General features: G+C 40.8%; 1 protein-coding gene across 2 annotated transcripts in view; it reads left to right on the top strand.

Moving 5' to 3' along the window:
* Window positions 1–26,085, top strand: part of LOC126263411 (tyrosine-protein kinase Shark) — a 159,720-nt gene that overhangs the window by 68,075 nt on the left and 65,560 nt on the right. For both annotated transcript variants that reach the window (XM_049960507.1, XM_049960515.1), the window contains exons 11-14: window positions 2,175–2,275; window positions 12,747–12,893; window positions 13,094–13,202; window positions 13,406–13,577. In XM_049960507.1, coding sequence (XP_049816464.1) covers window positions 2,175–2,275; window positions 12,747–12,893; window positions 13,094–13,202; window positions 13,406–13,577 — 529 coding nt within the window. The remainder of the gene's footprint in view (window positions 1–2,174; window positions 2,276–12,746; window positions 12,894–13,093; window positions 13,203–13,405; window positions 13,578–26,085) is intronic.

Genomic DNA, 26,085 nt, shown 5'->3' with positions numbered 1-26,085 from the left:
CTTACTGGATAATAGCTTCATGAAGTTGGCAATTTCGGAAACAAGGTAATTAGGCTCTACTTCAACCAGTATCTTACTGAACCATAATTCAAAATACCTGCCACATTTAAGTGCACGTGTTGCAGCAACTTTTTGAAGTTTAGGTTGAAGATAAATACACATGTAATTGTTCTAAAACGCTAGTTCCCATGGCTGAGTTCTATGTTATGCTACCTGGTGTGCATGTTACAACTATTCAGTCACCCACAACTGATGTGGTTGTGTGGCACAGGAACACACTGATACACTATTACATTCATGCAGAGGTACATTTTATAATTTGCAGACACATTCTTACACATTATCTTTCCAAATTGGGCTTCATCAGATGTTGTGCAATACAAGTGTCCAAAAAGGGTGGGGGGGTGGGGGTGTACCCGCTGTTTCAAAAGGAAATTGCCAGTTTTCATAGGCAATTTAATGTGTCTAAGGGGATGTCCAGTATTGCCTGAATACCAAAAGCCTGCACAATATGGCATATAACAATCTTTTTTTTTTTTAATTTTTTTTCATCTAGAGTGCTTAGGGATTTAATTATCATCATCAGATGTAGTGATAAATAAAAGAAAGAAAAACAGCAGAGAAGTGCACTGCATATTAACAAAGTGAAACATACGTAAGGAGTAGACTTGTACATGGAATTCATTCCCTTCATTGAAAAAGATGTATTGTAAAATATGTCTTATATTGATGCCACCCATTGTTGGTAACTTCATTACAGTTAAAGCTTTTACTCTTTAGGTAAATAAGTCCAGCATGTTGGTAAATAGCAGTTTCATTCTTTGATAATGTATTTACAAAGTTGCCATTCACAAGTAATAACAAATATGTATACTAATTGTGTGGAATAGACTGTGTAAAAATAATTAAGTTAAGCTGAAAAACAATACAACAGACAAAAACAAAAGGGAGAGAAGAAGGAAGGAAGGAAGGTGTTTCGTCATAAAACTTGACTTTTTAGTCCAGCATAGTTCATCAGTAACAGTGTCTTTTTGTGGTTGCATATGTAAAACTTTGGCTCTTACAAGTAACCACCAATATATATTTAGTTTTGTGAAATAGACTGTTTTAACTTTGCCAGTGAACTGAAAAATAGTCCACCAGACAAAGAAAGAAATAGAGATTTCAGCTGTTTTGACTCGCAGGAGGCTAAACTAATAATCAAGTGACAAATGCCACCTTGAAAGTCAGTTTTTGTATTTGTTTTGGTGGTCTTCAACTAATTATTCATTTATTTCAGTTACTTTTGTACTATGTCAAACAAATGAATGCTTCCCTTTATTTCAACAGTTGGTTCCCAATGCAAGTATTGTATTATGTTTAGAATGAGTACAGTTTATGGGTGATGTACTTTGAATGATGGACGAAGGCAGATATGAGTTTACTGGTGCCAGAAGCATAAAGTTCATTGAGGGAGGATCTGTGGAATTTTTTACTTTCCACAGTTTGTTTCAAATCTCACAAAGTTGAAATTGTGGTGCTGAATACTCTTGTGTATTTTGAAATGTTTATGCAGAGTGTCCCTTCAAAGAGTCATCAGGGGCATTTTCTCTGGTGTTAAGGCAGATAGTTGCAATTTTGCTTTTGCAGTCAGTGTCAGCATAAATAAATAAATAAATAAATACTCCTCATCGCATTTTGGTACAATGCCCAGTGTTGATGGAAAGTGTCTGTTTGCTTATTGATATGTATTAACTGGAACATTAAAACACGATGCCTTACCATACTCCAGCAGCAGATGAGCAGTGCTACTGTATGGTGGGAGCAGTCAGCACGAGCCATGGTGGCATACAAGTCATAGTTGGACTTATGGTCATTCGTTGTGTTTAAAAGTTCCTGTTAATACGTATTGATAAAACAAAAACAGCACTAAACTAATCAATGAAATAAACATGTAAAACCAGTGGTTTTTATCAACACTGGGTGTTGATAAAGGATATGATAAGCAGTATATGTTTGGGCAGTCTTGAGCTACACATTTCAAATACAGAATTGCAAATATCTGTTGAAACACCAGAGTTAATGTGCCTGACTATTCTTAGGAGAGACACCCTGTAAATAAATTGTCCTCTAAAACTGAAGCTATTTATTAGGTGGTGTACTTTTATAAGAAGGCTCTGTTGTTATTTTTTCAGAGCTAATACCCAGAGAATCTTTAAAACTGGGTGAAGTTCTTGGTGAAGGGGAATTTGGTGCAGTCTACCAAGGAACGTTCATGCACCCAGATGGAACTGTGGTAAGAACTGTAACTTTGTTTATGTAATTTAGTTATACCTTTTTTTGGGTCATTGGTCTTCTGAACTGTTTGTTGTGGCCCGCCATGAATTCCTCTCCTGTGCCAACCTTTTCATTTCTGAGTAGTGTGTATAACATATGTCCTCAATTATTTGCTGGATGTATTCCAGTCTATGTCTTCCTTTGCAGTTTTTACAATCTGCAGCTCTCTCTGGTACCATGGATGTTATTCTATCATCCTGTTGCTTCTCTTTGTCAGTGTTTCACACACATTCTTTTCCTCACCAATTCTGCAAAGAACCTCCTCATTCCTTACCTTAATGGGCCAATTGCCTTGTTTGTATGTACTTATATAACTGTTTATGAAAACTCAGTTGTTAACTGAAATTTTTGAGGAAGTGTATGCTGGACTACAAGAGTCAGATCACGTTTTAAAAAAAGTTTTCCTGCTTACTTAGGGCATAGGAAATATTTTCTTACAAAGAAGTGTTACTACCAAGGGAGTTATTCAACTCTGTAACTTTTGTGACTTGAATCTTCAATAGCTTCATTAAAATTTTGTCAGAGAAGGCCTTGCATTTATGGACAAGTTGATGGACATTGGACTTTACTCTGGAAATTATTTTTGTGGTATTTTGGACACTGAAAATACTGTACAACTGCTGTTATCATGAGGAATCATTTCCGAATTCACTGAAGAGAGGCATTTTCAATGGTAAAGACACAAGAATTAGTCAAGACAGTGTTGTCAGTGTTACTACTATTTTCTAAATGATGATATAACAATGCAGGTGCGACATGTTGAAAATTGTAATATAGGCATTTGCGAAGAGGTGGACATGAGTGAAAGTTTGCTGCAGATGCCAGTAAAAATTGGAAAGTACATGAAGAACTATGAGTTTTTTCTGAGGGTTGTGGTGTGTGGGTGGAAAGAACACATGGAGCAAAAAAATAAAGATAATAGTTTGGAACACAACAATGATAGTGGACTTAATTTTTTACAAAGAACTATTGAAATATATGCAAATTTTTAGTGGTAGTGATTAGTCTCAGTGGCGTCTAACTGCATGAGACCTTAGAGACATGCATTTGCAACTGATACCATAATTACACATTAAAAAACAACTTCTCTCATAGAGATGACTGCTAACTGTTTACAGGATACACTTCTGGAGGTTATTATTCTCTTATAAACTTGTACATATGTACACTGTTGATATTGCTAAATCTGTCTTAGCTCCTCCTCATAGCTATATTTATGATCAAAAGACACCAAGGATGAACTCTGGGTATTAGCCCCAAGCAGTGAAAATTTTGTGTTAATTTACTTGAAAGAGCAATTTAGAACAGTATCCAAATTAAATGCTTGTCATCCAGCATTTAAGCTGACCTGTTCATATAGCGGACATTTAAGGTGACCTGCTCATATAGCGTAGTGCGCAGCACACTAGCTTATGAAACACCAAGGTGAGCTGGACACAGATTAAATCCGCATGGCACCTCAATGACCATGGGCTGGTACACCAGATAGCTTGACTGTGGCTCCCTGACAGTTTCCTAATCTCGTTTATGCAAATGCTGAGTTGGTCCCCAAATTCTACCTCAGTAAATACGATACACAAACAGTTAAAATACAATAACACACAGAACAAAGTTTACACAGTTTACAGACAAATGGAGTGCACGAAGTCTGTCCTGAAGGTTACCGTGACAACTTTGATGTCAGGAAGGACATTTGGCCACAAAGTTAAATAATGAAATAAACATTTACCAAATCCTGGGAGAAGTGGGCCCTGTTGGTTAGGATAAACTCAAGGGAACAGAAGAATCCAGCATTGAAGGCTTTTTATTTGTGTGTAGTTTTGATGTACAGTTTGATTAACCCTTTCAGATCATCTGGCTCTAATTGTATACATTAACTTTTACTGTGTCTTAGCTGCAACAGAAATATTTGTCCTAACCCAAGGTACACATTCATGAATGTTCAACACTTTCATCATGCACAAATGCTATCAGCTGTTGGACATCACTATGAAAATATCAGCAAGTCAGTGTAGCAGTGCTCAGCAGCCCATGACCAACAGAATACACAGATGTGGGTGGTTTGCTACATTCCACTGTATAATTCGATATTGTTATTTGCTCGAACAGTCCACGGGTGTGCTGCTGGTCCATAATGTCCAACGGGCACAATATTTTGGCGATCAGACCTGTCGCCATCGTCAGGTGTGCTGACGAACTGAGTTCGTGAGGGTGGGTGACCGTCTTAACCCCCTCGCCACGAGAGATGTTCACTCCGCGGTCCGCGCCCGCATGGTCGCTGAGTGGCTGGCATAGACGTCTGTGGTGGCGTCGGTGTAACTGCCTCGTCCACCCTGGTCGCTCATTCGTTTTCTTTACTGAGCCTCTTTTTAATTAGACTCAGTGCTGGTTCCCATGCCTTGCTGAGGTTATAGCCGCAATCCACAATCTCTGTTGATGAGTCCGTCCCTGGTACGAATTTTGGTAGCCTCTCTAATGACACTGTCCCAGTATTTAGATGTCTGTGCCAAGACCCTGGCAAGTTGGTAGTCCATTTCGTGATTTTCAGAGAAACAGTGCTCTACGACTGCCGACTTGTTGGGGTACATAAGCTCGCGCCGACCAGACTCATGTCGTGGGTTGACTCCTGTTGCTCTCATGTCGACCGCGAAGCCACTACCCCCATGGCCCACTGGACTCACGTGGCGACCCCACATGCGCCGATGCTCAAGCTGGACAAGTCATCTTGTGTCTCAGTGTGCAACTGATCAACCGATAGATCCAACCGCCAGTGACGTTTCCTGAGCAAACTCGAGCAGACTGGCGGCCTAATGCACAGACTCAGATGCAGGAACTAAACCCTGACTGGGCGTGCACTCGCTGAGTTCTCTTACTGGTGGAGTGGAAAGACTCTAATTTATCTGGCTTTAAAGATTGATCAAAACGAAAGACATACTAGCACTCCGACCGACAGACAGACACTAACTGCCGCACAAATGCAGACGAGAGACAGACCAGCAACTGGTGACGAGTGACTGACCCAGACTCACTCCGATTGACCAACTGACCCCGGACTGACCGACTGGCGAGCTCATAGCGCCCCTTAAATGCACGTGAACAGGCAACCGTTCCCCTTTCCCACCAGAGGGAGACACCAAAGCTGTGATTGCCACAGCAGCGCCACCGCCAGAAAAGGGGGGCGACTGCTTCACACTACCCACTATGGCGCGCTCTTCAAAACAGCAGTTTTTACCATGGCTCAGGGTACATAAGTCGAGTGCACCTCTGATGTTCTCAGCAATGATCTTCGATGGTGCACACTGTCCGTCCAATTTAAGTCTTCCCACACTCACAGGGAATCTGGTATATGCCGGCCTTCTGCAAACTGAGATCGTCTTTTTAACACTTCCTTATAAAGCTCGTGTTTTATTGAGCGGGCAAAAGACTGTTCCTACTCGGTGTTTCCTCAATATTCGTCCTATTTTCCCCGATAGTGCTCCAGTATACGGGATATAGGCGATGGCTATCTCTTCCTCCGTGACTTTGTCCATCTCCACACGCTGTACTGCAGAGGTGGGCCGGAGAGCGCGTCTGATCTGCCATTCCAAGTACCCGTTTTTGCGAAATACAGTTTTGAGGTGTTCCAGCTCATGGGGCAGACTCTCTGCGTCCGAGATGGTGCGTGCCCTGTGCACCAATGTTTTTAGTACCCCTTTCGCCTGCGAAGGGTGGTGGCAGCTATTTGCATGCAGATACAGGTCAGTGTGCATTTTCTTCCTGTATACCACATGGCCCAGGGTGCCATCCGCTCTTCTTTTGACCATGACATCCAGAAATGGTAAACTTCCTTCTGCTTTGGTCTCCATTGTGAATTTGATGTTCAGATGTATGGAGTTCAGGTGTGTAAGGAAGTCTAGGAGCTTGTCCCTTCCATGGGGCCATATCACGAATGTGTTATCAACATAATGTAGAAAACAAGTAGGTTTCCACTTGGATGACGCCAAAGCTTCCTCCTCGAAATACTCCATATAGAAATTCGCGATCACAGGCAAACATGGGTTCCCCATTGCGACTCCTGTTTGCTCATAGTATTCTCCATTAAACAGAAAATACAATGGAGGTCAGAACGTGCCTGAAAAGGTCGGTCATCTTCTCATCAAATTTCTGTGCAGTGAGCTCAACTGATTCTCAAAGAGGCACCCTTGTGATTAACAAGACAACGTCAAAACTCACCAGGATATCTGAGTCTTTCAGCTTGAAGTTCTCAAGACATTTTATGAGATCCATAGAATTCCAAATGTGATGAGAGCATTTACCCACGTAAGGGCTTAGTAGTTCTGCCAGGTATTTGGCCAGCAAATATGTAGGTGCCCTAATGTTGTTGACAATTGGGCGTAATGGCACCCCTTCTTTGTGGACTTTAGGGAGACCATAAAGTCTTGGCGGTACAGGTCCTTGAGGTGTCAATTTCTTGGCGACACCCTCTGAGGAAACACCAAGTAGGGACTGTCTTTTGCCCACCCAATAAAACACGAGCATTATTGGGAAGTGTCAAAGATGATCTCTGTTTGCGGAAGGCCGGCATATACCAGATTCCCTGTGAGTGTGGGAAGACTTACATTGGACAGACAGTGCGCACCATCGAAGATCATTGCCGAGAACATCAGAGGCACACTCGACTTATGTACCCCAACAAGTCGGCAGTCACAGAGCACTGTTTGTCTGAAAATCACGAAATGGACTACTAACATACAAGGGCCTTGGCACAGACATCTAAATACTGGGACAGCGTCATTAGAGAGGCTATTGAAATTCGTACCAGGGACGGACTCATCAACAGAGATTGCGGCTATAACCTCAGAAAGGCATGGGAACCAGCACTGAGTCTAATTGAAAAGAGGCTCAGCAAAGAAAACTAACGAGCGACCGGGCTGGATGAGGCAGGTACACCGACGCCACCACAGACACCAACACCAGCCTCTCAGCGACCACCGACGCGTGGCCACGGGCGTGGACCATGGAGAGAACATCTCGCGAGGGGAGGGGATGGGATTTAAGACGGCCGCCCACCCTCAGGAGCACAGTTCGTCAGCGCACCTGACGATGGCGACATGTCTGATCACCGAAATATTGTGCCTGTTGGACCGGCAGTACACCCGAGGACTGTTTGAGCAAGAAATACGCTGGGAGAAGTTGAAGAATCACAAACGATATTGTTATTGTTATTTTGCATGGTAAGTATTGAATGATCATTTTATTTATTATAATATAATAGAAATTCCAGGATGGAATGTAACAGTATTATGAAAAGGATAGTTGCCACTCATCATATAGTGGAGATGCTGAGTCGTAGACAGACACAACAAAAAGACTGTCGCAAAAAAAGCTTTCGACCAATAAGGGCTTTGTCAAAGATAGACCTCCCCCCCCCCCCCCCCCCCCCCACACACACACAGATGACCACAGTCTCTGGCAGCTGAAGAAGCCACACTACAAGCAGAAGCAGCAGCAGTGCATAATGGGAGAGGCATTTGGGTAGGGGTAAGGAGGAGGCTGGGGTGCGGACGGGGAAGGATACCAGAGTAGGGGCGAGGGATGGTGAAGTGGTGTTGGGGAGCGTGCAGGGACAATGTGGAGAGAGGGTGGGGCAGCTAGGTGCAGTCAGCATGTTTGATGATGGGCGGGGGAGAGGTGGAGGGGGGGGGGGTGGAGGAGGGTGCCAGAAAAGGAGAGAAGTAAAAAGACTTGATGTACTGGTGGAATAGAGGGCTACGTAGTGCTGGAATGGGAACAGGGAAGGGGCTTGATGGGTGAGGACAATGACTAATGAAGGTTGAGGCAGGAAGGGTTACAGGAACATTGGATATATTGCAGGGAGAGTTTCCCACCTGCACAATTAAGAAAAGCTGGTGTTGGTTGGAAGGATCCATAAGTCACAGGCTTTGAAGCAGTCATTGAAACAAAGAATGTCTTGTTGGGTGGCATGCTCAGCAACAGGATGGTCCAGTTTGGCCATTCATACGGACAGATAGCGTGTTGGTTGTCATGCCCACATAGAATGCAGCACAATGGTTGCAGCCTAGCTTGTAAATCACATGACTGGTTTTACACGTAGGTCAGCCTTTGAGGGATAGGTAATGTTTGTGACAGGACTGGAGTAGGTGGCGGTGGGAGATGTATGGGACAGGTCTTGCATCTAGATCTATTACAGGGATATGAGCCATGAGTTGGAAGCAGGGGCTGTGTAGCGATGGACAAGTATATTGTGTAGGTTCGATGGATGGTGGAATACCGCTGTGGGAGGGGTGGAAAAGGTAGTGGGCAGGACATTTCTCATTTTAAGGCACAAAAGAGATAGTTGAAACCATGGTGGAGAATGTAATTCAGTTGCTCCAGTTCTGGGTGTTATTGAGTTAGGAGGGGAATGCTCCTCTGTGGCTGGACAGCAAGTCTTGGATATCAGTGGGTGACTTTAGTTTTAGGCCAAAGCCTTCTTCAGAAAATGACACTTTTGTACTTCTTAGACACAATTTTCTACATTGCAGACCTGAAGATGGCTTGTAGGTAAGCTGAAATTAGTAATCAATTTTCAATAAAATTAGTATTTGTGATCTGAACTATTAAGAATTTTTCTGAATCCACAGCTCTAGCCTTATTACTTTGCTGGAGAATATAAAAATATAGTTATTTATCTATTCTGTAAGTTTGCTTTAAGTCTTACAAAAGTGTATCATTGATTGTAATTAATATTTGATGAGATACCATCTCATTAGGGATTTTTAATGTTTAATGGTATCAGATGTATCCTTTGGAAATGTACAGTCATGTTTTTAATACAATAAATAATAATGATGACAATAATAATAATAATAGTAATAATAATAATAATAATAAACTGAGAAAAGACATCAGACAGCTAACACAATTTATAAGAAATGAAATATCAGATAAAAAACGAAAAAGGTTAGGTAAAATCTCACAACAACAAGCGATAGAGCAATTAGATGAAAAGAAGCAGAAATTACAAGCATTGGCCAAACGACTTAGAAGATACAAAAAAAGTGAAAATAGAAGGAAACAAAACCAAACATCCAACACAAACCCAAAGAAATTTTATCAGACAATAGATAACACACACATTAAAATAGACAATCCACCAAACATAACAGACATGGAACACTTCTGGAGCAACATATGGTCAAACCCGGTACAACATAACAGACATGCACGGCGGATACAAGCAGAAACAGACACATACAAGATGATACCACAAATGCCTGAAGTGATAATTTTGCAACATGAAGTCACCCGAGCAATTAATTCTATGCACAATTGGAAAGCCCCTTGAAAAGATAAAATAGCAAATTTCTGGCTAAAGTTCACCTCAACACATTCACACCTAACTAAATTATTTAACATTAATATAATAGAGGGAAACATTCCACGTGGGAAAAATATATATAAAGATGCTGTGACTTACCAAATGGGGAAAGCGCTGGTAGATAGACACAATAAAAAACACACACACAGATTTCAAGCTTTCGCAACCCAAGGTTGCTTCATCGGGAAAGAGGGAAGGAGAGGGAAAGACGAAAGGATGTGGGTTTTAAGGGAGAGGGTAAGGAGTCATTCCAATCCCTGATGAAGAACAAAATGACTGCTGCAAAGGAGCACGGGGATGTAAACAGCAACTGATAATAGATGCAGAGGTGACATGTTGTTGTTGTAGTTGTTGTTGTTGTTGTTGTTGTTGTTGTTGTCTTCAGTCCTGAGACTGGTTTGATGCAGCTCTCCATGCTACTCTATCCTGTGCAAGCTTCTTCATCTCCCAGTACCTACTGCAGCCTACATCCTTCTGAACCTGATTGGTGTATTCATCTCTTGGTCTCCCTCTACGATTTTTACCCTCCACGCTGCCCTCCAGTACTAAATTGGTGATCCCTTGATGCCTCAGAACATGTCCTACCAACCGATCCCTTCTTCAGGTCAAGTTATGCCACGAACTCCTCAAGCTAAAACTAAACAAAGGTCACTACACTACCCATACATTGATTACCAAAAAGCTTTTGATAGTGTGCCCCACTCATGGTTGCTACAAATATTGGAAATATACAAAGTAGATCCTAAATTGATACAGTTCCTAAACATAGTAATGAAAAATTGGAAAACCACACATAATATCCAAACAATTTCAAATAATATCACTTCACAGCCAATACAGATTAATCGTGGAATATACCAAGGGACTCATTAAGTCCTTTCTGGTTCTGCCTTGCTCTGAACCCACTGTCCAACATGCTAAATAATACAAATTATGGATATAATATTACTGGAACATACCAACACAAAATCACACATTTGCTAAACATGGATGATCTAAAACTACTGGCAGCAACAAATCAACAACTCAACCAATTACTAAAGATATTCAGCAATGATATAAATATGGCTTTTGGAATAGACAAATGTAAGAAAAATAGCATAGTCAAGGGAAAACACACTAAACAAGAAGATTACATATTGGATAACCACAGTGACTGCATAGAAGCGATGGAAAAAACAGATGCCTATAAATATCTAGGATACAGACAAAAAATAGGAATAGATAATACAAATATTAAAGAAGACCTAAAAGACAAAGACTAACAAAAATACTGAAAACAGAATTGACAGCAAGAAACAAGAAAAAAGCTTATGCTATACCAATATCGACCTACTCATTTGGAGTAGTGAAATGGAGTAGCACAGACCTAGAAGCACTCAATATAGTTACACGATGACAATGCCAAAAATATAGAATACATTACATACATTCAGCAACAGAAAGATTCACATTAAGTAGAAAGGAAGGAGGAAGGGGATTTATCGACATAAAAAAACCTACATTATGGACAGGTAGACAATTTAAGAAAATACTTTATAGAATGCGCAGAAACTAGCAAAATACACAAAGCAATCACTCATATAAATACATCAGCTACACCATTGCAATTTCATAACCACTTCTACAACCCTTTAGGTCACATAACATCAACAGATATGAAGAAAGTAAATTGGAAAAAGAAAACACTACATGGCAAGCACCCGTATCATCTAACAAAGCCACACATCGATCAAGACGCATCCAACACAGGCTAAGAAAAGGCAATATATACAGTGAGATGAATTCATGATTGCAATACAGGATCAAACAATAAACACCAGATGTTACAACAAGCATATTATTAAAGATCCCAATACCACAACAGATAAATGCAGACTTTGCAAACAACAAATAGAAACAGTAGATCACATCACAAGCAGATGTACAATACTAGCAAATACAGAATACACCAGAAGACATGACAATGTAGCAAAAATAATACATCAACAACTTGCCATACAACATAAACTACCATACAACATAAACTAATAAAACAACACGTTCCCGCATACAAGTATGCACCACAAAATGTACTGGACAATGATGAATACAAATTATACTGGAACAGAACCATTATAACATATAAAACAACACCACATAACAAACCTGACATCATACTCACCAATAAAAAGAAGAAATTAGCACAACTAATCAAAATATCCATACCCAATACAACAAATATACAGAAGAAAACAGGAGAAAAAATTGAAAAATACATCCAACTGGCTGAGGACATCAAGGACATGTGGCATCAGGATAAAGTTGACATTATACCAATTATACTATCAACTACAGGAGTCATACCACACAATATCCACCAGTACGTCAACGCAATACAGCTACAATCAAACATATATATACAACTACAGAAATCTGTAATTATTGATACATGTTCAATTACCCGAAAGTTCCTAAATGCAATGTAACAAATACCGTACAGTTTTAACGTCTGAGAAAGGAAAGATGATAATAATAATAATAATAATAATAATAATAATAATGACAACAACTACCACCATTAATTTTCTGCTTATTTCAGTCACTTTGTCTTTTAAAGTATTTTCATAACATCTTGAATTTCCAGTCTCTCTGGTTTTCATTCATTTCATAACCTTGCATCCTGAATCTCTGTACCAATACAACACTTCTATTTTCATTAATTTCCTCAACTCATATGATACAATTGCTAACAAAAATCCCTTTGTTAACTTAGGGCTGTTTCTGCCTCTTGGCTCGTAGTGTAGACTGTTTCATCTGCTATTTTATTGTATCAGCAGTAAGTAACTCCTTTGCCCCAAATGTGATATTTTTGTTGATGCAGGTTTCATTTTGTAGCAGGTCACTGTTTTCCAAGTTTTATGTTTCCTTGGGCTGCTTAGTTTTTGTTTAACACTATGAGACAAGGACGTAATAGTATGTGATTTCTGCACTTATTTTGCCTAATATTACAAGTTGTCAAAATTATGTTTTAAGACATTATATTGTTATGTGCAAGAAATGATTTATTGGTTAATTGTTATCTTTTTAGGAAAAAGTTGCTATCAAGACTTTACATCAGGAGCATGTGGAAAAAAATCGTGATGAATTTTTGCGTGAAGCGAGAGTAATGATGAATCTAAACCATCATTGTGTTGTAAGACTTATAGGAGTCTCCATGGGGCCACCACTTCTGATGGTAAATTCTTGTTGCATTTTGTGGATTGAAATTATTATTGATTTATGTTTTAGTGCATGAAATTTTTTTGTAGTCTTTCTTTTTATTTTATTTAATTTTTGCATTATTTTGTTTGTAATCATTACAGTAATTATTAGAGCCAACATATCTTGTATTTTTCATTCCTATTACAGTGCTTAAACACAGTTCATATTTTTTAGGTTCAGGAATTAGTTAAGTTACGTTCAATGTTAGAATTTTTGCGGAATTTCCCTGAGAAAGTTAATCCAAATTATGAGCTTAAATTATGGGCTTCCCAAATTGCTTGTGGTGAGTAGTACTCTAGTTTGCATCTGCTTAACATTCAATACTGTAACATTTTTGTACTTATGTAAGTTTTGTTTAATATCATTTTTATTTACAATGCCCGCTTATTTTTGTGCATTTTAGCATCTATTTTTATAACATTTGTAATTTGCAGTGCCAGCTTACTTTTGTGTATTATATAATTCATTTTTATAACATTTTAACAGGTATGAAATACCTGGAGGAACAACGATTTGTCCATAGAGATTTAGCAGCAAGAAATATCCTTCTTGCTTCAAGACATCAAGCAAAAATTAGTGATTTTGGCCTATCAAGAGCTTTGGGAGGAGATCATGAATATTACACAGCAACGCAGGGAGGTAAATGGCCAATTAAATGGTATGTTTATTTTATATTATTGATTTATTATTCTGGGAATAGTTTTGAATTGAAATCACAAGCGTTGTGCAGGATATACAGAACAGAGTCAGGTGTTGTACTGCCTGTTGATCGGAAGTACAGCCAACGATTGACTGAAGCTCTGCCTGTTTCATCATCATTCCATATCTATTCATTCTTCAGCTTTTTGAGCAGAATTTTGGAAACTAAGAATTACAATAGTTAAATTCTATTTTGTGTGTGGCCTCTGTTGCACATGGCATAGGAAACTTTTACAGTATCTGTCTTACGCAATGCATTTTGCTTTATTTTTATTTATTTGATTTACTCTTGAACTTTGTTATTTATGTGTTATAAAACTGAATTATTTTCTCTTTGTAAGAATGAGCTAGGTGATACACATTAAGACATTGGAATTGAATGTAAAAACATTAGGTTTCACGTCCTCGTCCAACTGTCCAGCCCAGACTTTTCGCAGATCATTTAAGATGAATATCAACATGGTTCACCCAACAAGGCTACAGCTAATATTGTTCCCTATTTTTGCCCAGGAGAGAGTTTTATTTCAAGTTAACTTAAGACTAATGAGGCATTAAATCACAAGCTTCCTTCATTCCTCCTCTTGGATCGATATTAATCATAAGTTACGATCTTCAGCAGACTTCCTCCTGGCTAATGATCAAGAGAGGGGTGACACTGTGAAGGTTCTGAGAAACAAGATGATTTTTTTTAGTGTGTGTATTTTGAGCAGATGAAACCTACAAACACTTTCATACTTCTCAGATCTTATGACTGCACTGGAAGTTTTACAGTCTGCCCTTGATATGGGCGATGCATGACTATTACACTACTGGCCATTAAAATTGCTACACCATGAAGATGACGTGCTACAGACGCGAAATTTAACCGACAGGAAGAAGATGCTGTGATATGCAAATGATTAGCTTTTCAGAGCATTCACACAAAGTTGGCGCCGGTGGTGACACCTACATCGTGCTGACATGAGGAAAGTTTCCAACCGATTTCTCATACACAAACAGCAGTTGACCGGCGTTGCCTGGTGAAACGTTGTTGTGATGCCTTGTGTAAGGAGGAGTAATGCGTACCATCACGTTTCCGACTTTGATAAAGGTCATATTGTAGCCTGTTGCGATTGTGGTTTATTGTATCGCGACATTGCTGCTCGCGTTGGTCAAGATCCAATGACTGTTAGCAGAATATGGAATCGGTGGGTTCAGGAGGGTAATACGGAACACCATGCTGGATCACAACGACCTCGTATCACTAGCAGTCGAGATGACAGGCATCTTATCCACATGGCTGTAACAGATCATGCAGCCATGTCTCGATCCCTGAGTCAACACATGGGGACGTTTGCAAGACAACAACCATCTGCACGAACAGTTCGACGTCGTTTGCAGCAGCACGGACTATGAGCTCGGAGACCATGGTTGTGGTTACCCTTGACGCAGCATCACAGTCAGGAGCGCCTGCGATGGTGTACTCAACGACGAACCTGGGTTCATGAATGGCAAAACGTCATTTTTTCGGATGAATGCAGGTTCTGTTACAGCAGCACGATGGTCGCATCTGTGTTGGGCGACATCGCGGTGAACGCACATTGGAAGCGTGTATTCGTCGTCGCCATACTGGCGTATCACCCGGTGTGATGGTATGGGGTGCCATTGGTTACACGTCTCAGTCACCTCTTGTTCGCATTGACGGCACTTTGAACAATGGACGTTAGATTTCAGATGTGTTTCAACCCGTGGCTCTACCCTTCATTTGATCCCTGCGAAACCCTACATTTCAGCAGGATAATGCACGACCACATGTTGCAGGTACTGTAGGGGCCTTTCTGGATACAGAAAATGTTCGGCTGCTGCCCTGGCCAACACATTCTCCAGATCTCTCACCAATTGAAAACGTCTGGTCAATGGTGACCAAGCAACTGGCTCGTCACAATATGCCAGTCACTACTCTTGATGAACTGTGGTATCGTGTTGAAGCTGCATGGGCAGCTGTACCTGTACACGCCATCCAAGCTCTGCTTGACTCAATGCCCAGGCATCTGAAGGCCGTTATTTCGGCCAGAGGTGGTTGTTCTGGGTACTGATTTCTCAGGATCTATGCACCCAAATTGCGTGAAAATGTAATCACATGTCGGTTCTAGTATAATATATTTGTCCAATGAATACTTGTTTATCATCTTCATTTCTTCTTGGTGTAGCAATTTTAATGGCCAGTAGTGTAGCTTTACTCCCTTCAGTGTCATAGAGATCAGTAATGCACTAGTACTTTAAAGCCCACACATTTGTTTGAATACCTGACCCTTAGATCATTACAATGTAGTGGCTGGTTAGTGAAATAATTTATAAATAATTAGATTGCATAGATAAATCCTTGGGATTAATGATGTTGTCAGAACAGAATAATTATTCCAGAATGAGATTTTCACTCTGCAGCGGAGTGTGCGCTGATATGAAACTTCCTGGCAGATTAAAACTGTGTGCCCGACCTAGACTCGAACTCGGGACCTTTGCCTTTCGCAGGCAAGTGCTCTACCAACTGAGCTACCGAAGCACGACTCACGCCTGGTACTCACAGCTTTACTTCTGCCAGTATCTCGTCTCCTACCTTCCAAACTTTGCAGAAGCTCTCCTGCGAAACTTGCAGAACTAGCACTCCTGAAAGAAAGGATGTAGCGGAGGCATGGCTTAGCCACAGCCTGGGGGATGTTTCCAGAATGAGATTTTCACTCTGCAGCGGAGTGTGCGCTGATATGAAACTTCCTGGCAGATTAAAACTGTGTGCCTGAGTTCGAGTCTCGGTCGGGCACACAGTTTTAATCTGCCAGGAAGTTTCATATCAGCGCACACTCCGCTGCAGAGTGAAAATCTCATTCTGGAAACATCCCCCAGGCTGTGGCTAAGCCATGTCTCCGCTATATCCTTTCTTTCAGGAGTGCTAGTTCTGCAAGTTTCGCAGGAGAGCTTCTGTAAAGTTTGGAAGGTAGGAGACGAGATACTGGCAGAAGTAAAGCTGTGAGTACCGGGCGTGAGTCGTGCTTCGGTAGCTCAGTTGGTAGAGCACTTGCCCGCGAAAGGCAAAGGTCCTGAGTTCGAGTCTCGGTCGGGCACACAGTTTTAATCTGCCAGGAAGTTTCAGAATAATTATTGTTTGAATCCAATAAATTTTTATTCAAATGATTCACACATTTGTGAATGGCAGATTCAGATGAAAGAAAGGTAAATAATAATTAATGTAATGCAACAGGCAACAGGCAATTTCGGGCGTATTATAGTATTTGACAGTTGTAGCATCGCGTTTTATTACCTGAATAGTGTAAATTCGCGTAGTCGTTTGTCTTTTGTTTTTGTTTTGAACGGCCAGTGTCGGTTGGTCACAGTCAGTGTGCTCCCTGCCGCCGTTGGATAAGCAGCTGCAGCAGCAAGTCGTATACTCCTAGCTCACTCATTTGTTACATAGTTTAATTCTTAATTTCTTTGAGTGTTTTTGGTACTTGCATTGTTTGATACATAAATTTCGGGCGTATTATAGTATTTGAGAGTTGTAGCATCGCGTTTTAGTACCTGAATAGTGTAAATTCGCGTAGTCGTTTGTCTTTTGTTTTTGTTTTGAACGGCCAGTGTCGGTTGGTCACAGTCAGTGTGCTCCCTGCCGCCGTTGGATAAGCAGCTGCAGCAGCAAGTCGTATACTCCTAGCTCACTCATTTGTTACATAGTTTAATTCTTAATTTCTTTGAGTGTTTTTGGTACTTGCATTGTTTGATACATAAATTTCGGGCGTATTATAGTATTTGAGAGTTGTAGCATCGCGTTTTCGTACCTGAATAGTGTAAAATCGCGTAGTCTCCTTCCGCCGCCCAGCCGTGTGTCAGCAGCATTACTGCATTTACTAGGCAATCTTGTATTTTAATAGCCGTTTAAATTTTGTCGATTTGTTTGCGCTCTCTGTAGATTAGTTCAGACGTTCTTTGCAAAACAGTTTTTAGCATGGGTAGGGACTGCAACTGCTGTGTTCGGATGCAGGCTGAGTTGGCATCCCTTCGCTCCCAGCTTCAGGCAGTGTTGGCTTCGGTCACACAGCTTGAGGCTGTTGCCAATGGGCATCACTGTGGGGGTCCGGATGGGGGTTTGTCGGGGACGGCCAGCTCGTCCCATGCATCCCCCGATCGGACTAAGACTGTGGTTGCCCGGGATACTGCCCGCATTGAGGCTGATCCCTCACCTGTGGTAGAGTGGGAGGTCGTCTCAAGGTGTGGCAGGGGGCGAAAGACATTCCGGAGGGCTGAACGGAAGGCCTCTCCAGTTTGTCTGACGAACCGGTTTCAGGTTCTGTCTCAGGCTGATACTGATCTTCGGCCTGACATGGCTGCTTGTCCTGTTCCAGAGGTTGCCCCTCAGTCTGCAAGATCCGGGCGGTCGCAGAGGGTGGGCTTACTGGTAGTTGGGAGCTCCAACGTCAGGCGCGTAATGGGGCCCCTTAGGGAAATGGCAGCAAGAGAGGGGAAGAAAACCAATGTGCACTCGGTGTGCATACCGGGGGGAGTCATTCCAGGTGTGGAAAGGGTCCTTCCGGATGCCATGAAGGGTACAGGGTGCACCCATCTGCAGGTGGTCGCTCATGTCGGCACCAATGATGTGTGTCGCTATGGATCGGAGGAAATCCTCTCTGGCTTCCGGCGGCTATCTGATTTGGTGAAGACTGCCAGTCTCGCTAGCGGGATGAAAGCAGAGCTCACCATCTGCAGCATCGTCGACAGGACTGACTGCGGACCTTTGGTACAGAGCCGAGTGGAGGGTCTGAATCAGAGGCTGAGACGGTTCTGCGACCATGTGGGCTGCAGATTCCTCGACTTGCGCCATAGGGTGGTGGGGTTTCGGGTTCCGCTGGATAGGTCAGGAGTCCACTACACGCAGCAAGCGGCTACACGGGTAGCAGGGGTTGTGTGGCGTGGACTGGGCGGTTTTTTAGGTTAGATGGCCTCGGGCAAGTACAGAAAGGGCAACAGCCTCAAAGGGTGCGGAGCAAAGTCAGGACATGCGGGGACCAAGCAGCAATCGGTATTGTAATTGTAAACTGTCGAAGCTGCGTTGGTAAAGTACCGGAACTTGAAGCGCTGATAGAAAGCACCGAAGCTGAAATCGTTATAGGTACAGAGAGCTGGCTTAAGCCAGAGATAAATTCTGCCGAAATTTTTACAAAGGTACAGACGGTGTTTAGGAAGGATAGATTGCATGCAACCGGTGGTGGAGTGTTCGTCGCTGTTAGTAGTAGTTTATCCTGTAGTGAAGTAGAAGTGGATAGTTCCTGTGAATTATTATGGGTGGAGGTTACACTCAACAACCGAGCTGGGTTAATAATTGGCTCCTTTTACCGACCTCCCGACTCAGCAGCGTTAGTGGCAGAACAACTGAGAGAAAATTTGGAATACATTTCACATAAATTTCCTCAGCATGTTATAGTCTTAGGTGGAGATTTCAATTTACCAGATATAGACTGGGACACTCAGATGTTTAGGACGGGTGGTAGGGACAGAGCATCGAGTGACATTATACTGAGTGCACTATCCGAAAATTACCTCGAGCAATTAAACAGAGAACCGACTCGTGGAGATAACATCTTGGACCTACTGATAACAAACAGACCCGAACTTTTCGACTCTGTAAGTGCAGAACAGGGAATAAGTGATCATAAGGCCGTTGTAGCATCCCTGAATATGGAAGTTAATAGGAATATAAAAAAAGGGAGGAAGGTTTATCTGTTTAGCAAGAGTAATAGAAGGCAGATTTCAGACTACCTAACAGATCAAAACGAAAATTTCTGTTCCGACACTGACAATGTTGAGTGTTTATGGAAAAAGTTCAAGGCAATCGTAAAATGCGTTTTAGACAGGTACGTGCCGAGTAAAACTGTGAGGGACGGGAAAAACCCACCGTGGTACAACAACAAAGTTAGGAAACTACTGCGAAAGCAAAGAGAGCTTCACTCCAAGTTTAAACGCAGCCAAAACCTCTCAGACAAACAGAAGCTAAGCGATGTCAAAGTTAGCGTAAGGAGGGCTATGCGAGAAGCGTTCAGTGAATTCGAAAGTAAAATTCTATGTACAGACTTGACAGAAAATCCTAGGAAGTTCTGGTCTTACGTTAAATCAGTAAGTGGCTCGAAACAGCATATCCAGACACTCCGGGATGATGATGGCATTGAAACAGAGGATGACACGCGTAAAGCTGAAATACTAAACACCTTTTTCCAAAGCTGTTTCACAGAGGAAGACCGCACTGCAGTTCCTTCTCTAAATCCTCGCACAAACGAAAAAATGGCTGACATCGAAATAAGTGTCCAAGGAATAGAAAAGCAACTGGAATCACTCAACAGAGGAAAGTCCACTGGACCTGATGGGATACCAATTCGATTCTACACAGAGTACGCGAAAGAACTTGCCCCCCTTCTAACAGCCGTGTACCGCAAGTCTCTAGAGGAACGGAGGGTTCCAAATGATTGGAAAAGAGCACAGGTAGTCCCAGTCTTCAAGAAGGGTCGTCGAGCAGATGCGCAAAACTATAGACCTATATCTCTGACGTCGATCTGTTGTAGAATTTTAGAACATGTTTTTTGCTCGAGTATCATGTCGTTTTTGGAAACCCAGAATCTACTATGTAGGAATCAACATGGATTCCGGAAACAGCGATCGTGTGAGACCCAACTCGCGTTATTTGTTCATGAGACCCAGAAAATATTAGATACAGGCTCCCAGGTAGATGCTATTTTTCTTGACTTCCGGAAGGCGTTCGATACAGTTCCGCACTGTCGCCTGATAAACAAAGTAAGAGCCTACGGAATATCAGACCAGCTGTGTGGCTGGATTGAAGAGTTTTTAGCAAACAGAACACAGCATGTTGTTATCAATGGAGAGACATCTACAGACGTTAAGGTAACCTCTGGCGTGCCACAGGGGAGTGTTATGGGACCATTGCTTTTCACAATATATATAAATGACCTAGTAGATAGTGTCGGAAGTTCCATGCGGCTTTTCGCGGATGATGCTGTAGTATACAGAGAAGTTGCAGCATTAGAAAATTGTAGCGAAATGCAGGAGGATCTGCAGCGGATAGGCACTTGGTGCAGGGAGTGGCAACTGTCCCTTAACATAGACAAATGTAATGTATTGCGAATACATAGAAAGAAGGATCCTTTATTGTATGATTATATGATAGCGGAACAAACACTGGTAGCAGTTACTTCTGTAAAATATCTGGGAGTAAGCGTGCGGAACGATTTGAAGTGGAATGATCATATAAAATTAATTGTTGGTAAGGCGGGTACCAGGTTGAGATTCATTGGGAGAGTGCTTAGAAAATGTAGTCCAGCAACAAAGGAGGTGGCTTACAAAACACTCGTTCGACCTATACTTGAGTATTGCTCATCAGTGTGGGATCCGTACCAGATCGGGTTGACGGAGGAGATAGAGAAGATCCAAAGAAGAGCGGCGCGTTTCGTCACAGGGTTATTTGGTAACCGTGATAGCGTTACGGAGATGTTTAATAAACTCAAGTGGCAGACTCTGCAAGAGAGGCGCTCTGCATCGCGGTGTAGCTTGCTCGCCAGGTTTCGAGAGGGTGCGTTTCTGGATGAGGTATCGAGTATATTGCTTCCCCCTACTTATACCTCCCGAGGAGATCACGAATGTAAAATTAGAGAGATTAGAGCGCGCACGGAGGCTTTCAGACAGTCATTCTTCCCGCGAACCATACGCGACTGGAACAGGAAAGGGAGGTAATGACAGTGGCACGTAAGGTGCCCTCCGCCACACACCGTTGGGTGGCTTGCGGAGTATGGATGTAGACGTAGGTAGATGTAGACATACAAAGTTCTCTTAGCAGCCCATTAATCAAGAAATTTGAAAGAAACGCACAAAACTTGACAAAGACAAATAGTTATTAATGTAGTGCAGCAGGCAATGTGAAACAAAACACATGAAATACGTGTACAAAGTTCTTTTATCAGCCCATTAATCATGAAATTTAAAAGGAAACAAGCAATATTTGACAGCTCCGTATCTCACTATTGATCATGGCATAAAACTTAAGTTAGTTATCCTAATTAATCCCTGCAAAAACAACTGAACAAGTCTATCACACCCAAGTTTCAATATCAACTGCCTCAAAATAGTTAAAGTTCTCACCTGCCTCAAATCCCACAAATAAAGTTTATATGGACACCCAAACGTGGCCACCAAAAACAATGAGAAAATATTGTAAGCTCCACTGAAAGTTCGAGTATTAGCATGTGCTCGCCAAAATTATTCAAAGACCAGTGATTGGCTTCCAAACAAAGCATGGTTGCTTTGCTACCCATACTATTTTTACTGTTGCCAAGCACACTTGCTGACAATACTGCTTGCAAAACACAAAAGTTTCTGTGGATGAAAGACTGAATATCAAAGACCATGTGCCCGCTGCTGCCCTCCCTCAGATATGTCCCGTGATGTCACACACTACTGAATCTATATGAATTGGGACAATGGCCAAGGCTATTTGTACATACACTCACAATGTTAGTATAATCCACCAATTATGATCATTTTGTGACCTCTAATTACAAAAACAATGCAGTAGTATGTAAGCTATTAGCATTTGGTTTTATGGTATGAAATTAACATCTCATTTTACAGTATGGAATAGTTATGTTAAAATTACAAAATAATTAATGGCTAGCTTGGACCAAGGGCATCCTACTGCCCTCTAGATACAGGTTCTTTCGTGCATATGTTTTATTATTTACACTTCTAGAGCATTTGGGGATTTATGTAAATAATCATTTAAAATATATGTGATGGCTAACGGTAGGAAGTCATTACCTTGGATGATTAGATGAGGGAATAAGTGACTCTCACTGCCTTCATATTATGTGTAGCTTTTGGAGTATTTATGGGTGTCGCACATTTGCATATCTAACTTTTATTAAATCATCTGATGTAAGTGTGGAATTTGCAATGTCAGCTTTCATTTTATACTCCATATGATGTGATCACTCCAGTGGTTTGATTCTTTAACTTTATTCATAATTATTGTACAATAACACTTAAAGTCACAATTAGCTTGTCTCAACACTGTGATTTTTGTGGTATATTTGGTTTTATTATGTAACAGAAAGTCCATTGTTTTATTATGTCACATTGCAAAGTCTGAAGCATAGTTTCTCTGAAAATGCAATATCCATCTTATATTTTGTTCACTGAACTCACCATCATGTCTTCTACAATTTCCTCATCCGTGCCTATATGGACCCTCTGGGGAAAACTGCATGTTCACTGATCACTTTCCTTTCTTGGGTCTGGCAACTGCACAGCCACTGTACTGACAGTTAATGCCACCTCCACCAACTTGCCCTCTATGAATTGACTATATCTGACATCAGATGATTGTAGCCAGGCTTTTGTGTGTGTGACCAGCAGTGCTGCCTCCTCTCCTTTTGACAAGCCTTCAGTTACCAGTTGTCGTGCCCTGCCTTACTACCCTTACTGATGATTCCGGTTTCCTAAAGGAATAGGCTACTCAAAACCACCTCTGGCTGATTAGTTTCCACAGCATATTCCAGACTAGTTAGGCTTAATTAAAGCTCACAAACAAATGTGACTTTAATGTGATGTTGCTTGTACGAGTCTCAGTTACCCAAGTCCATATAGTACACTGAACATACCACTGACTCAGAAATGAATATCCGAATATCTCCCACAATTTTCATTCAAAATATCTTATTCAGCACAGACATTAAGAAACCCCATAAATAAACAGATCCATTAACGACAGTCAGTTTTATCCACCTAAGAAAAATGAAACCTAAAGAAACATACACTTTGTTTTTCTAATTTTTATGTTACTCCACTTCCATACACCATATTCACAGTCATGTTGCTGATTTTCAGCATCCCACAATTCTTGGCCTACAAACAGTTTCTCACCAAAATTAATATGACCAACAACCTGTTGCCACACATGAAATTTTTATCTGAATAAACATGAAATTCAATCTGATGATGTCTCATATCTGTCAACACTGCTTTCCATTAAATGGCAACCCATCAAGACACACAAATGAGTAAATTTCCCCTTGAAAGATAATCAAAACATTACATAAATACATTCTCTGACATTGCATCCAACACTGTAGCCAAAATACATACACATAGTAATCCCCTTCCAAAACAAAACTGGACATGCACAATTACAAACACTTGAAAATGAATACCAATAAAAGAGAAAACATTACTTACATCAACACTAAAATAACGCTTATGACTATGAACAACAATAAGAGAAAAAAGACTACTTAATGGCAACATAATTACTTGGATTCTGAATTGAAACTGATTCCATTTATATTGACAGGTGTCAAATCTGACTGTTTCTGTTGCCACTCATGTCAAAATCTTTGTTAAAGTTCTTAGAATTTACAGTGAAACCCCACTTTTACACTTTTCAAGGGGCTTCAAAAATTGGTGTAAAATGTGGGAAAATGTTAAATATGGGAAATGACATTTTAAGCTGCAAAATTTATGTATGGGATACCCCCTTGCATTTTCGCACTTTGTGTGTGATATATGTACATAACAAGCATCAAAAGACTTGTCAGGGATTTGTTTATTACCTAATAAAAACCACTGATGTAACTGGAACTGATAACTGTCAAGGAAATCGTTGTTTTGAAAACCTGTAGCTGTTATTTGTTATTTAAATAATGAAATATTGCACAAGTTACATATGTTTTCATGCTTATTATGGCATGTTTTGAGAATTTTTTCTCATTGTCAAGTGGAAATATGTAGATAAGTATTTTGTGTTGCGTTTGCATGTGGTGTTCTGTGTCTCTCGTGCAGTTGTCTTTTTGAGGTTAACGGGTACTGTGCCTCCTCAGTTATGTAGAAAACCACACATGCAATCTACCACAAGTTTTGCTTAGCATGATAAAATTACATAACCAGCACTGTGTTTATATTAAAAAGTAAAAACATTTGACCAATGCAAAAGTGAATGATGGTGTCAACTAGGCTACAAGTGGCCAAAGGCCATCACATGCTAAATATGTTTTGACAAAGGTGATACAATGATCACAACAATCATGAAAATGAGGTTGCGCATTAGAGACAATTTGGAAATGGTTATTGTGATCGGTCATAATATATTTATTCAAACGAATCTAGTTACTTCCATCAGCCATTGTCCCAAGTAGAGCTTGGCAGTGACAGGAGATACAGCACGAATTGTTCCAACTGTTACATGTTTACCGGTTCAGATCCACTGAGCATAGCTCTCTGGTGAAAGAAACTTAACCGTGTATTATTTATGAACACTACTGGACAGCCAAGATCATACCAGCATCATTTTTTTCTCCACGAACACTTTTTCGTAGTGCATAAATTGCGGGAAAATTATAAATACGTTGACGCAAAATAGGGTGCAAATTAACATTGTGGACACAGGAAATTTGACGGGAATGATAAAAAACCTCATAAACGGTGGTAAAATGTTAATTCCAGAAATGTAAAAGCGGGGTTATACTGTATGTTACCTGAATAATTGCTGAGGAAATCGTACTCAAGAATCATGTTTAGAAGATAATCCATTAATAAACAGACAATTGTCTTTGTAGCTAGTACCGAACCCATTAATAAGCAAACAATTGTCTTTATAGCCAGTACTGTTAATGTCAGTCTCCAACATCCTGTCCTCCTTTACTCTTTTTCTGTGATCTCCAGTGACCATTTTTGTTCGTTTGCCACACAGTCAGGAAATTCCTCCAATTTGGCATCTTTAATTTTGTTTACAAATGACTCCACAAACTCCCTAACACTACTGCCTATCTTGACTAAAGCTTTGTATTTCTTATCCCAAGTGTTTACTTGTAAGCCTGGCTGCACATTCTATAAGCAAGGTTTATCTAATAACATTTCCTCTAACAGATTCATCTCTATACTGTAACACACATCCCTCTCCACCATACATACATATTTCCTAAGTAGCTCTATCTCATCTTCTCCACTAGATATTTCAATGAATGCTGGTTCCATATTCACACCACCAAACGCCTTGCTACATTAAACTCCATCTTAACAGATACCTGATGGACTAACATCTGCTTTATCTTAGCAGATGACACCCAGTCATTCACAAATTGAAGTCACACCATCCTTCTCCATTGACTCACTGCTCATCAGTTCATCCAACACTGTATGACATTCCATATTCATGAATAGAAAATTTTTCAATTCTTCATTCAGCTAAACATCATTAGCAACCATAATGTCAACCTCAGAATCTTTATACTCATTATGGTGTTATCCAAGTTGTTCCCCACAACATTTACATTGGCATCCACTGCTACTTCTTCTCTCAAAAAAATCAACATTATTCACATTGACAATATAAGATTCTGCATTTATTTGTATTAATGTTCTGTACTTTATCTTCTTCACAACAAGAT

Source organism: Schistocerca nitens, chromosome 1 (assembly GCF_023898315.1).
Source record: "Schistocerca nitens isolate TAMUIC-IGC-003100 chromosome 1, iqSchNite1.1, whole genome shotgun sequence".
Lineage (NCBI taxonomy): Eukaryota > Metazoa > Arthropoda > Insecta > Orthoptera > Acrididae > Schistocerca > Schistocerca nitens.
Note: the sequence above shows the minus strand (reverse complement) of the source record. Positions and strands in the feature narration are given on the sequence as shown.